The sequence below is a fragment of the Dendrobium catenatum genome, unplaced genomic scaffold (assembly GCF_001605985.2).
Source record: "Dendrobium catenatum unplaced genomic scaffold, ASM160598v2 fragScaff_scaffold_621, whole genome shotgun sequence".
In the NCBI taxonomy this organism is placed as follows: Eukaryota; Viridiplantae; Streptophyta; class Magnoliopsida; order Asparagales; family Orchidaceae; genus Dendrobium; species Dendrobium catenatum.
In genome coordinates, this window is record NW_021319083.1 from 23,298,629 (window position 1) to 23,310,975 (window position 12,347).

At 35.8% G+C, this 12,347-nt stretch overlaps 1 protein-coding gene across 1 annotated transcript in view; it reads right to left on the reverse strand.

Annotated features, from left to right (window-relative positions):
* Positions 1-4,517: 4,517 nt before the first annotated feature.
* The window catches only part of LOC110112357 (probable glutamate carboxypeptidase LAMP1), a 39,470-nt gene continuing 31,640 nt past the window's right edge, over positions 4,518-12,347 (reverse strand). The window contains exons 4-8 of the mRNA XM_020844552.2: positions 6,012-6,104; positions 5,763-5,915; positions 5,537-5,602; positions 5,263-5,350; positions 4,518-4,645 (exon numbers count right to left, since the gene is read on the reverse strand). Of these exons, the coding sequence (XP_020700211.1) occupies positions 4,533-4,645; positions 5,263-5,350; positions 5,537-5,602; positions 5,763-5,915; positions 6,012-6,104 (513 nt within the window). The 3' untranslated portion in view covers positions 4,518-4,532. The remainder of the gene's footprint in view (positions 4,646-5,262; positions 5,351-5,536; positions 5,603-5,762; positions 5,916-6,011; positions 6,105-12,347) is intronic.

A 12,347-nucleotide genomic window follows, 5' to 3' on the forward strand; every position in this document is an offset into this window, starting at 1 on the left:
CCTGCTCTATCTGGCCACCCTTCACTGTATCGACCTCTTCCTGCCTCTTCCAACTGCATTGCTCTCCATCCTAACCTGTTGCAGGCGACCTCCCTCTATTTTATTCACTCAAATAACCCTTACATAGTTCAACACCAAAAAACCACCTCAATAGAGAGGAAAAATCTCTCCAATCTCTCCATAATCCCCCACTCTAATTACTACCATTATTATTTACTAAAAAAAGAAAATAAAAGATAAAAAAAGAAAGAGAGAAAAAAAAGAAGAAAAAGAAAAGGAGAGATTTGTGGACGTTTTCGCCATCACCGTAGCCTCAACAACATTGTTGTCGCCTTCCTCGCACAAGGTATAAACTCTCTGGTACAAAACCCCAAAAATTCTATTTTCAGTGTTTGCGGCGCAATGAGCAGACCAACCATGCATGCTTTTTTTAGCATGGTGGGAGGGAGCTCAGTGCAACACAGCGAGGTGGGTGAGCCTTCTACACAATTTTCTTAGCATATCGGGATAAAATTTAAGTACCATACGTGATTTCAACCTAACGGGGAAAATCTACAAATTTTCACACAAGTACCATTGCAACCCATGCAAACCTTTCTTAGCGTGGTGGGATAGAAGATCACGACCATGGTATTGCCAGAACAAAGCCAGTAACGAACATTGTAGACCACCTACGAGCATGAGCAAGGGACTCATGGCGTGCGAAAAACAAAAAACACAAAGAAATACAACAGCCCGCTCATGACTATGAGCATGAATATAATACTTGTGCAAATACAATAGTTCATTTGTTGGAGGAAGAGGGAGATTTGTAATTAACACGCAAACCCTCTTATAGGCGACAATAGGAGGCAAGATTATTAAAATGAATGTTATGGTGTGTTCATGAATAGAATATAGAAGGAGAGCAACAAATGCAACACCCTATAGTCAATATCAACATACAATCAAGCATATTAAACCCTGCAAGTAATTGAAACAAATGCAGCTTGCACATAGTCGATGTCACTTAACTACAAACAAACACACCAAATCCCTATACTTGACGGCGATCGATATGCAATGTCTGAAGGACTCCCTGCAATCACTGATAAATGAGTTGCAACGAATGCAACACACAAACTGGCAAAGGCAATACATTTTTAATGAGTGCAACACGAGCAACGCTAGAAGATGTGTGATGCACGCGATAGTTTGCCAACAAGATGGAAAGGTAACATCAGAAGATTTGAAGTGCACACAATAGATTCATTCACAAGCAATGTTAGAGGATGCTACACTGAGCACAATTCACTAATATACAACCGTTGGTGGCTTCTGAATGCCCATTGTTTGACCACAAGTGGCGTTAACAAAGTTTGCCCTGCACAATAGTCCACATAAATAAAACAACAAAAGACTTGTAGCACAAACACTACAATTCACTTGTGAGAAGAACGGGGAATTCATAGTGTCAAGTTATCATATCAAATGAATTAGTTTACGTACGAGTGATAATGAGAGATTCATGGTGAATTATGTAGCTCACTTACAAGCAAGGGCGCATTCTCCTATTGTTCACCAAACAGACATCCCCTACGAGCTAACTTGAATGATGTGATAACTTAGATAAGGCAAAATGAACTAAAAAACACCTCTTATATACAACAACTCAAGCCTAATTCGCCTCCACGCCACCGGATCCGCAACCCTCGTATAAGCAGACATAAGGCGTTTATATAGCCTTAAATGGAAACTTATACATTTTTCAAACGATCATCACATGCACAATCAACCATATATGGATATTTCAAAGAACACCCCCTCATGCATTGAAGTGCACATTAACGCATTCAGGATATGCATATGCATTTTGCGAATGTTTTGAAAGGCATATAAAGTGCGCACAAAAATGCACTATGCAAGCACACTGCCCAACATGCAATGTGTACTATGCAAAAACATAATCCAACATTGAAGATGTACTGTATAACAGCAGTGCGCTACCCTGACATGTAAACACATCATGCACCACACAAGAGCATTGAATCATCATGCAAATGCATTAAGCAAATAATCAGGCAATGCATGGATGCATTATTCATATATCATGCAAATATACCATACACTATGTTAATGCAATAGGCCACTATGTTGTATATTAACACACAATGCAAGCACGATTAAACATTGCGCAAATATATATGCCAACATACTTACATACATGTAAATGTACAAATGCATATGATAGCATGTTAGCATGCATATGCATTTATGAGTGTGTATGTGAACAAGCATATGTGTCATATACACCTTTTGCACTGCATATAAATAGCTACCATATAAATACAACATGCAAAAGACATTCCAAAGCATATATCTGCATGGGCCCGATGAGTGTGACTTAGGCACACACGTGAACCTAAGTTTTAAGAATGTTGCGCGGGTCAAAAGTGAACCTCAGTTTAAGTCCGAACCTCTTTGAATAGACCAGAGTTGATACGACTTGAGCTACTGAATAAATACACAATCATAGTGCCGACCGAAGTATTTGATTTTATACGTTCATATTAGGCCTTCAAAGTTTATTACACTAAAGGTTCATTGTTAAAAGCATACACTTGATTCTCAATATTTGTATGATAACTCACAACATCAATAATTGAACCCAATTCCCTTTCAACAAGCGGACAGACTTGACACGGTTCAAATGAAAAATACATGATCTATTTAAAAATCCTCGACGATGGTTAGAGGGGACCCCAAACATTTAAAATGTCTCTCAAATTTCCATAAAACAAAAACATTTAAAGGGACAATAAAGTTACCATGATGATAGCCGCATTGAAAGTTAATATCAATCGGAGGGTTTAACCTCTAAATTCCACAAATTACTTCAAAACTCTACAAATATTAAAAAAAAAAAGAAATTAATCATTAAAAAACTAAAACAAAATACTCATCCGACCTCCTCAACAGTTTGTCGAGGTGAACAAGTTTGAAAATCACTTGAGCTCACAAAGAGCGAATATCTAGTCAAGAATATCACTAGCATTTATTCTCAAATCATCTCTTGTCAGTAAGGATGTAGCACGTGTCCTCTAATTGGTGGTGCAGGGACCCTCTATAACTAGATGATTTGCCTCTATATGGTATCACTAAATTATAGTCATGATCAAAGCCCGTATATTCCCTAATGGCTCTAAATCATTAAGTAATGAATCAATAGGATATGATTGATAGGGCAAAAAAATCCTCTGTTAGTAAAGGTGATCTCAAATATGTCTCCTTAGACAAACATTCATCTCAATTCTACATGGTAGCTTTGGACGAAGCAACCCATGGATGCCGGAAAGAATCCTTCGATCAGGTTGGGTCGACTATCTCCTTTAACAAGTAGACTAGGGACCACGATAACTTTGAATGACGGAATCATGGGATCTTGATCGAGTTCATTATCATTCCCCCCACCATTCACTTTAAGTGCATGGAAATATAAATTTTAATTATTAATATCAAATTTTGATGCTACTATACGCCGGATACTATATATCAGTTCGACGACTAGCCTTAATAAAAAGTTGTCTAGTTATTGGAATGGATAATTAACTATAGGGGTTTGCGCTTATAAGAAACATGAACTCAGATTATAAAGTCCTCTAAAAATAAGGGTGAAATCTCTAGGTATTATCTTATCTAAAACCCAATATGCTTTCTGAAGATTTACCTTGGAACTTAAACATTAAAACACTTCACGCCCATGATGCGAAAAAAGAAAGGGGTCACAGAGAAGCTGGGGCGCGAATTTTGGGAGCCCACGAATCCAAGTTCGTCCTAGAGAGGCCTTTGCTAATCATCCAGTATGATCGATAATCATCCAGTACGATCCTAAATGAAGAGTATATCTGATACAATTCATTAATCATCGAGATTAAATTAGGAAACTTAATTAAATACCGTACGCTAAAAGCCAATTCGTACAATACAATTAGTTTAAATTTCAAAACTCAAATGTGCCTAAATTTAGTAACCAAGATACCATGGCGGGGTTACTTAATGTAGCTTATCGTCCTATACAATGTTGTGGTCGTACAATACAATTAGTTATAGTCGATAAAAAATTTAGCTCATTTAATTAAATATTTTAATTAATTTCTGTTTGAGCAGATCATACAGTATGATTTCACTCCCCTGTGTGCTTCTACATGGTTGCTAAGCCAACATACACCTATTATAAATATACAGTCAAGAAAAATAAAAAATATCAATTCTTTCAAACATTGACTGACTTATACAAGAACGCACGGTGTCTTGAGCTTTTATCCTTAACTCCTGTTTGGTGTAGCTATACCTGAAAGGTTAGTGATCTAAACAAAAACATATATCCAACATAAAGTGCAGGAAAAATAAAATAAACATTCAATAATATTTATAATCATCAAAATACAATGTCAGACTCCCGAATTGAGACAATAACTAGCAAGATAGATGCAAGCATGATATTTAAGTAACTCTGACTATAAAGAAATACGCATACTGGAGCTAAATATATGTTAAGAATGAGATGAAACATAGAAACTACCTGCAACATGCCTACGAAATAGTGGGTCCCCATATTTTTGCATCCATATAAAGTCGTCATACATGGAATGGTAAACAGGGTAATCTGCAACATCATTTATGCATTAGGATTAGACTCTCCACCATCTTCTAGGTTTCATAACAGTATTAATCAACAGTTCCTCAGATAGTGCCAGATTCCTTTAGAGGATCAAAATATTTAAAAAAAGAAAATTTGAGAGGAATGATTGAAAGAGACATGAAGATAGCTATGCCATGAACATAACCATGCGTGACATTTTGCAATTCCGAACCAAACCTTACCAAGCCTACAGCATCAAACATAGAAATTCTAGTAATGGAGAACCATATGTCCATAAAGATGCATATTGGAAGTTAGGAATTTGAGTAAAAGGAAACGAAAAAAAGGATAAAAATCCAAAATTAATGGATGCGGATATCTAATAAAGCCACAAATTGTTTGAATTTCACTTCACTTCCATCAAATCCAAACAAAGTCTATGAATGTACCATATTCTCATTCATACACATGAGATATAATTATCAAACTTCAAAAGAGAACTGAGATTATTAGTTATTAGGACAAGGCAGACTTCTAAGAACTAAAATGCAGATAAATCAGAAATCAAGGTAAGAAAATTCAGTTCAACAAATTTAAACCAAAGGGCAATTGTGCATTTACAAAGATAAAAGAATGGATACCTTTTCCAAACGACATTTCAACTGAGGGGACGCCAACATGTTGAACAAAAGCTGCAAAATCAGTTCCACCTCCACCCAACCTCCCTATCTTAAAGAGGATATTTTATCTTCAGTTCAATTGCATGATTAATGATTTCTACAAGCTCATAAGATGCATCTTCCCATTATCAAGAAATCAAACAATTGAGGAAAATCCAAAGGCAATAATCCATTCTAATCATGTTGCAAAACAATTTAACGGTTGCATGAACTGCAAAAAGTCTAATGCGCTCACCAGAGGATAATCGGACATAACCCATGACTCATAGAGAGTTTGTGATGGATTATCAGGATCTTGAACCTGCACAAAAAAAGTTAAAATAAAGGTCACAAAAACTAATAAATTGCAGCATAACTTGTTTTTGTTGGACAGCTAGCCAAGTATTCAGACGTTTTTGTGCCCATGGATGACATGTCCAACTGATGGAAAATGTTGAAAAAGGAACAAAACATAAAAGGACCTTTTTGGCTGCCTCTTTGAGAAGTTCATCAAGTTGTGGGGTTGCCATTGCATGGAACCCAGGACCAGATACTGCTGAGTCAACATTTAAATATGCTACAGCTCTGGAGGCTAAAACCTCCATGTTATCTTCAACCCACTCTGTTGAACCAAGCTGCAGCAATGATGCAAATTTTAAAATGAAGGTGTAAGAAAACAAGAATAATTTAGAGATGAAAGTGTTATGTGGAGGAAGGGAGGTGTCATTGACCAAACCATACTCTTCAGCATCCCAATTACACAAAATAATGGATCTTCGTGGTTTCCATCCTCTCTTTTGCAACTTGTTCAACCTTTCCGCAACCTAAAATGGGCCATAACCAAAACTATGTGATTAAAAGAATATAAAGTGCTTAAAAACATGGGCAATGAAGAGCATTTGCAAGTATCCATGTGATTTGATATGCTTGGTTTGAGAGGTGTCTTCCAATTTGTTCTATCCTTACTCAACAAAACTCTTTAACTACATTGCCCAAGATGTCACTTTTAGGACACAGCAAACATGAGTGGGCTTACAGTCATTTGATATAGGATTTCCTAGGGTTCAGGGATTCCAAGTATATAACTATAAGATGTGTTAACATAAGGATTTTACAATATTGAAAGTTTTTCTTTTCCAAGGGTTCTTCGAGCACACAACATAGAAAAAAACTTAAGAATTCATATCTTAATGGTATAAAGACAATGATAAAAAAGAAATAATTTCTCTAAGATAACGTAGTAGAATTTGAAAAGTGATCACTTGTTAATCTTTCAAGATAGGTAGCTAGGATAAGTAAATTAATATTCTTTAATTGAGCAAACTTCATATCAGGTAGGATGACTAGTTTCATTAAAGGTACTATTATAGAAGTTTTAGAAGAACCTAAATTTATATTGATACTCATAAGGAGATTCCACGGTTTTTTTTTTTTTTTTTTGAGAAACTGCATAAAGCAAATTTTATTGAAAGAAAACAAAGAAAAAAATCCTAAGTGATTTCGATATATCACATTCCTCCTTTAATATATTAAAGAAAATAGGAGGAATATGATTAATATCCAAACTTTCCCAAATAAAGTCGTTATTTCTAGCATAGTTAGCACAACAATCAGCTAACTTATTACAATCTCTATTCATAAATTGAATGATAACTTGATTAAAATTCCTAAGAAAAAAGAAATCATCAATGCTAGTGTTATTACCTTCTTGTATTCCCTCTTTGATGGACTTTTGAATGAATTTTAAAACATTATAATTGTCTCCTTCTATAATGATTTCTTTAGCATCAAACATCCACTCTTGAAGAACGTTTTTGAAGGCTAGAACTGCTTCTAGTTCTAGATAAGAACTATCCCAGTGCATTCGTTTGAATCCAAAGGCAAATAGGAATCTACCTTTGTTATCTCTTAGAACTCCTCCAATACCTGCTGCATAATTGTCTCCAAGAGATGCATCCACATTTAATTTGATCCATTCGGTTGGAGGGGGATTCCAAATAGAAGAAAACAGCCTAAGCTGATTAGAATCCCAGTTGACCGAAATAAGATCATAATTGATTGATGGGGAAGTGAATGATAAAGCATTAGCTGCAACAATATTGTAGCTGTCCTCTTTGTCACAATGGACTAGCTTATTTCTGCTTTTCCATGAATGAAAGATAGCCGAGCAGTAAAGATTACCCAGGAAAATGTTAGAATTTGAAATATCCTTCAATTCTCTAATACAGCAATTAAGATTATTGAAAATTGGGATCTTAAGTCCCCAGCTATTCAAAACCTTCAGAACTTCAAGAATAAAATAGCAATTAACTGCTATATGATTATCATCTTCAATTTGTTTGCAACCTCTTGGACAGCCATTGTGGTTAATGAGTCTTCTATACATTAAAAACTCATTACAAGGAATTGCTTTGTTCAACAATCTCCACCAAAAAAGTTCAATCCTTGGTCTTAATTTTAACTTCTTCAACCATCTCCAATTGGCATTCTCATCTTCATTGATGACTTTTTGTTCAGAAATCAAAGCTGATAAGGATTTCCCAGAAAGTTTAAAAGCAATCTCTACTTCATCTTCAATAATTCTGTTCTGGATCGGAACAAAGCATATCAGCTTCACCAATTCTGGACCGAAAGCTTGCTGAAGCTTAGTTACATCCCAGGTTCCATCTTGAATAAAATTCTGTAAACTTTCTTGTTCTTCCTGCAGATTTGCTACAAAAGTTGGCCACCTATCAATACTTTTGTCAAGGATCCACACATCCTTGGTGGTATTGATGAATTTCCCATCCTTCACCTTCCATCTCAGAATTTTTTTAAGAGCTTTCTCCCTTTTTAATAATCTTCCAAGTAGAAGACTCTCCATATTATTTTTATAATTCATGATATCTGAACCGTATTTGGCAATTAAAACTCTGTTTAAAAGAGATGTAGGATTTGAAATGAGCTTCCAAGCAAATTTAGCTCTCCAATTGTCTATTTTATCAACAGCCGAAATAACACCTTGGCCTCCATATTTTTTGCTTTTACACAGTGCTTCTCAATCAACATAGTGAATTCCCTTACTCTTATCTTGTTTTCTCCACAAAAAATCTCTACTCAACTTGTCTAATTCATTAAGCACTCTCAAAGGAATCAAAGAGTGAGTTGCAAGGAAGGTTGGCATAGACAAGAAAGCAGTTTTGATAAGAAGTAATTTACCAGAAAGATTAAGAAATTGATTACCCCAAAGATTGAGCTTGTCATAGGCTTTCTCCAGCAAACCATGATAATCTGATCCGTTGAGTCTCCTTAACGTCATATTAACACCAAGGTAGTTCAGCTCATTTACAATTCTGATGCCCAGAATTTTTGATAATATCTTCCCGTTGTGCCTCCTCACAGATTTGCCAAGGAATAAAGATGATTTGGACACATTAATCCTTTGTCCAGTACATCTACAATAATTCTTCAAGATTTTTTTGATTTTCTTAGCATTCCTACAATAAGCTATAGAAAAAACAATAATGTCGTCAGCATATTGAAGATGAGACACTATTTCTGCATTTGGAGACACCTTGACTCCAATTTCGGTCCTCTTTGAAAGAATTCTTCTGTTAACAATTGAGAACATAAGATAAACAAAAATGGCGATAAAGTGCATCCTTGCCTGAAACCACAATTAGCTCTTATCCATTCAGTATTCATCCCACTGATAATAATGATGTATTTGGTAACTACTACACATTGAAGAAGAAGCTTTGAAAACTTATCCAGGAACCCATAGATGTACAATACTTGTTCCAAGGTTTGCCAACCCATACTATCATAGGCTTGTTTCATATCCACTTTGATAGCCATCAAGCCTTTTTTAGATTTAGAAAATCTAAATTTGTTGATGATCTCTTGAGTAAGAAGGATATTGTCCGATATAGACCTACCCTTGATGAAGGCAACTTGATTTTCTGAAATGATTTTAGGAATGCAGCCAACTAATCTATTCAACAAGATTCTAGCTGAAATTTTATAGATGGAATTACAGAGACTAATAGGTCTGTAATTAGAAGGATTAATAGGATTTTTGAGCTTGGGAATGAGAATAACATAAGTTTCTTTCCATTGGTTACACATAATACCGGTTTGTAAAAATTGAAAAACCGCCTTCCATATGTCAGCTTTAATGATATTCCAATAAAATTTAATAAAGGAATAAGTAATTCCATCAATACCAGGAGAAATGTTACCTTCAAGATGTTGAACAACTGCTTCCAATTCTGAAATAGAGAAATCAGCCATCAGTAATCCTCTGTCAGCTTCTTCAAGTACTTTGCTTGGTTTCGGCCAACCTGATAGTTTACATTTCCTCAATCTCCATTTCTCCTTGAAGTACCTAAATAAAGTATCTTCAATTTCATTAGGATCCTCACAAATGTTCCCATTGGAGTCTTTAATTTGTTTGATGAAGTTCAAGTTCCTTCTTGCCGAGACCACCGAGTGAAAAAACTCAGAATTAGTCACTTTCCTTGATCCATTTTATTTTAGATCTCTGTTTCCACCAGGAGGACAGTCTTCCTAAGGTAGAGTTGAGCACCTTTACTTTGAATTTCAGCAAACAGATTTTGTCATCTGATAAACCTCCTGAATTTGCTTCTTCTTCTTGTATCTCAATAATGTCTTTCTTCAATTCTTCTTTAAGGGAGTTGAGATTAGAATGTTTAGCTCTACTCTAATTAATAGAGCCTTTAAAACTCTTCTAAATTTAGTGTTCAAAGCATGAACATCATCACCTTTAACAGATTTTCCCAGGATTTTGCAACAATGTCTTTGGAAGCAGGAAATGAGGTCCAAATGTCTTCAAACTGCAACTTTTTTGTATTTTTAAATTCAGAATTGAAAATATTCAGCACTAAAGGGCAATGATCTGAAGCTATTCTCCCAAGATGTCGAACAACAGCTGGTTGTATTAAATTCAATGCGGCTGAGTTGAGAAGACAGCGATCCAACCTTTCTAAGATTCGAGCTCCTCCTTGTTTATTATTGCACCATGAAAATCTGGGTCCAATGATCCCCATGTCATGAAAATCATAGTTATTCATGAAAGCAATCAAGTCTTGAGGTCCTTGAGAGAATGAGAACCTCTTGCCTCCCCATTTTTCCTCTTGAGACAATATACAATTAAAATCACCTCCTAAGATAAAAGGAAGGTGAGTGTTTGAGTGATCTTCTAATTTTTCCCATAGTTGCCTTCTCTCATAAGTATCTCTGCTGCCATATACTGTTGCTATCATCCAATCTCCTTTGTTAGGAATATTAATAACTCCAATTACAGCTTGTGTAAAAGAATACAAAACATTGAAGGAACAAAAGTTCCTTCTCCAAGTAATGAGAATACCGCCTGGCAGGCCATCAGCTGGGACGAAGAAAAAATCCCAACTATCACCAATGAGTTTATTGACATCTTGTCTATCAAAAGAAACAACCTTCGTTTCTACAAGTCCCACAAAAAAGGAATTATAATCTTTAACAAATTCCTTTAAATACCGGGAGGCTTCCGACTTTCTGGCCCCCCTACAATTCCAGAAAGCTAGGGACGTCATTTGTTTTTAAAAGTGGAATTAATTCCACTTTTAACCTTTTTAGCATTTTCACCTTTCCTTTTTTGAGAGAGAATATTATCCTTACCCAAAGAATTGAGCTCTTTGATCAGTTTTCCTTTGGATTTAGAAGAATCATTCAACTCCAATGGTACTTCAGCAACAAAACTTTCCAGCTTTAAATCAGGAATTTCTCCTTCTTCTATTTCACCTTTCTCTGTGTCCAAGCTAAAGTCTCCTTCACTAGCTAAGTTAAGACCAATTATGTCTGTAACAAAATCAGAAATCTTCAAATCAGTTCCAGAAGAGATCGGAATTGAATCAGTCGTGTTGATACATTTTGTAGCCACCTCCATAAAAGATTTAGAGAATTCAGCAACCTTTTCCTGCAATGCACATCCTTCTTTACCTCCTATAACTGCTTCTGTTGGATTTGGATCACTTACTGGATCAGCATTAATGGGAGCTTTTTGAACATAGATTTGTTTGACAGATTTAGAATTAACTGTTTTCTGGATCTCCTTGCTTGAGTTTGAAATAAACTTTCTCCTTCTTTTTAAGTTTTTAACAAGCACCCAGGGACCATACTCCTTGTCCGGTTCAAGAGGAATTTGAAATTCCCTGTGAGAACTCAATTTAGAACTGTTACCTTCAAGATTTCCCGGATTCCCTTCCAAACATTTGTCAATCAAATGTCCCACCTTTCCACATTTAAAATAGAATGTGGAAACCTTCTCATATTTAACTTTTTAAAAGAAACGTCCGCAAGATCCTTCCACCCAAACACCGGTTGGGAATTGTTGATCAAGAGCCATTCTAATACAAACTCTTGCATATTCTCTCTTACTCCACTGGAACATATTTCCATCTATCCATAGTGGCTGCCCAATCATAGAAGCAATTCTGGCCACATTCTCTTCATCCCAGCAAATCAAAGGAAGGTGAGGAAGCCTTACCGAAATCGGAGAAGAAAGACCTTTTAAGGATGAAGGTGTGAATAAAGGAGACCATCTATCTATCCCCACGATATGACCATTGACATACCAAGGTCCTCCTAATACTTTTTCAACAACATCCATTTCAAAGAAGGAGCAAAGGATCCAACCGAGACCCAGGGAGGTGATATGAAATTTACCAAATAAATTCCATTGGCGACGGAGTTCTCTTGCGATAACATAAACTGGAGCATTGTCTCCAAAAACTTTAACTACAATAGAAGATTGTAGTTTTTCCACATTGATCTTCATACTGGATTCATTCATCTTGATAGTCTTTCCATCTTCTGCTATTAAAGAGTCATCTCTTGTGAAGTTAATTTTGATATTTGGTTTCGTGACCAAATTATTGGATGAATTCCCAATTTTGTTGTGAGAAGGAGCTGCATTACGATCCTCATAGACATTATTACAAACATCTTGAGTATTATCCATCAACTTTTGAGCAAATGAAATCCCTTCTTCAAGGAACAGAGGTTTAGATGAATTGCTGCTAAACCTG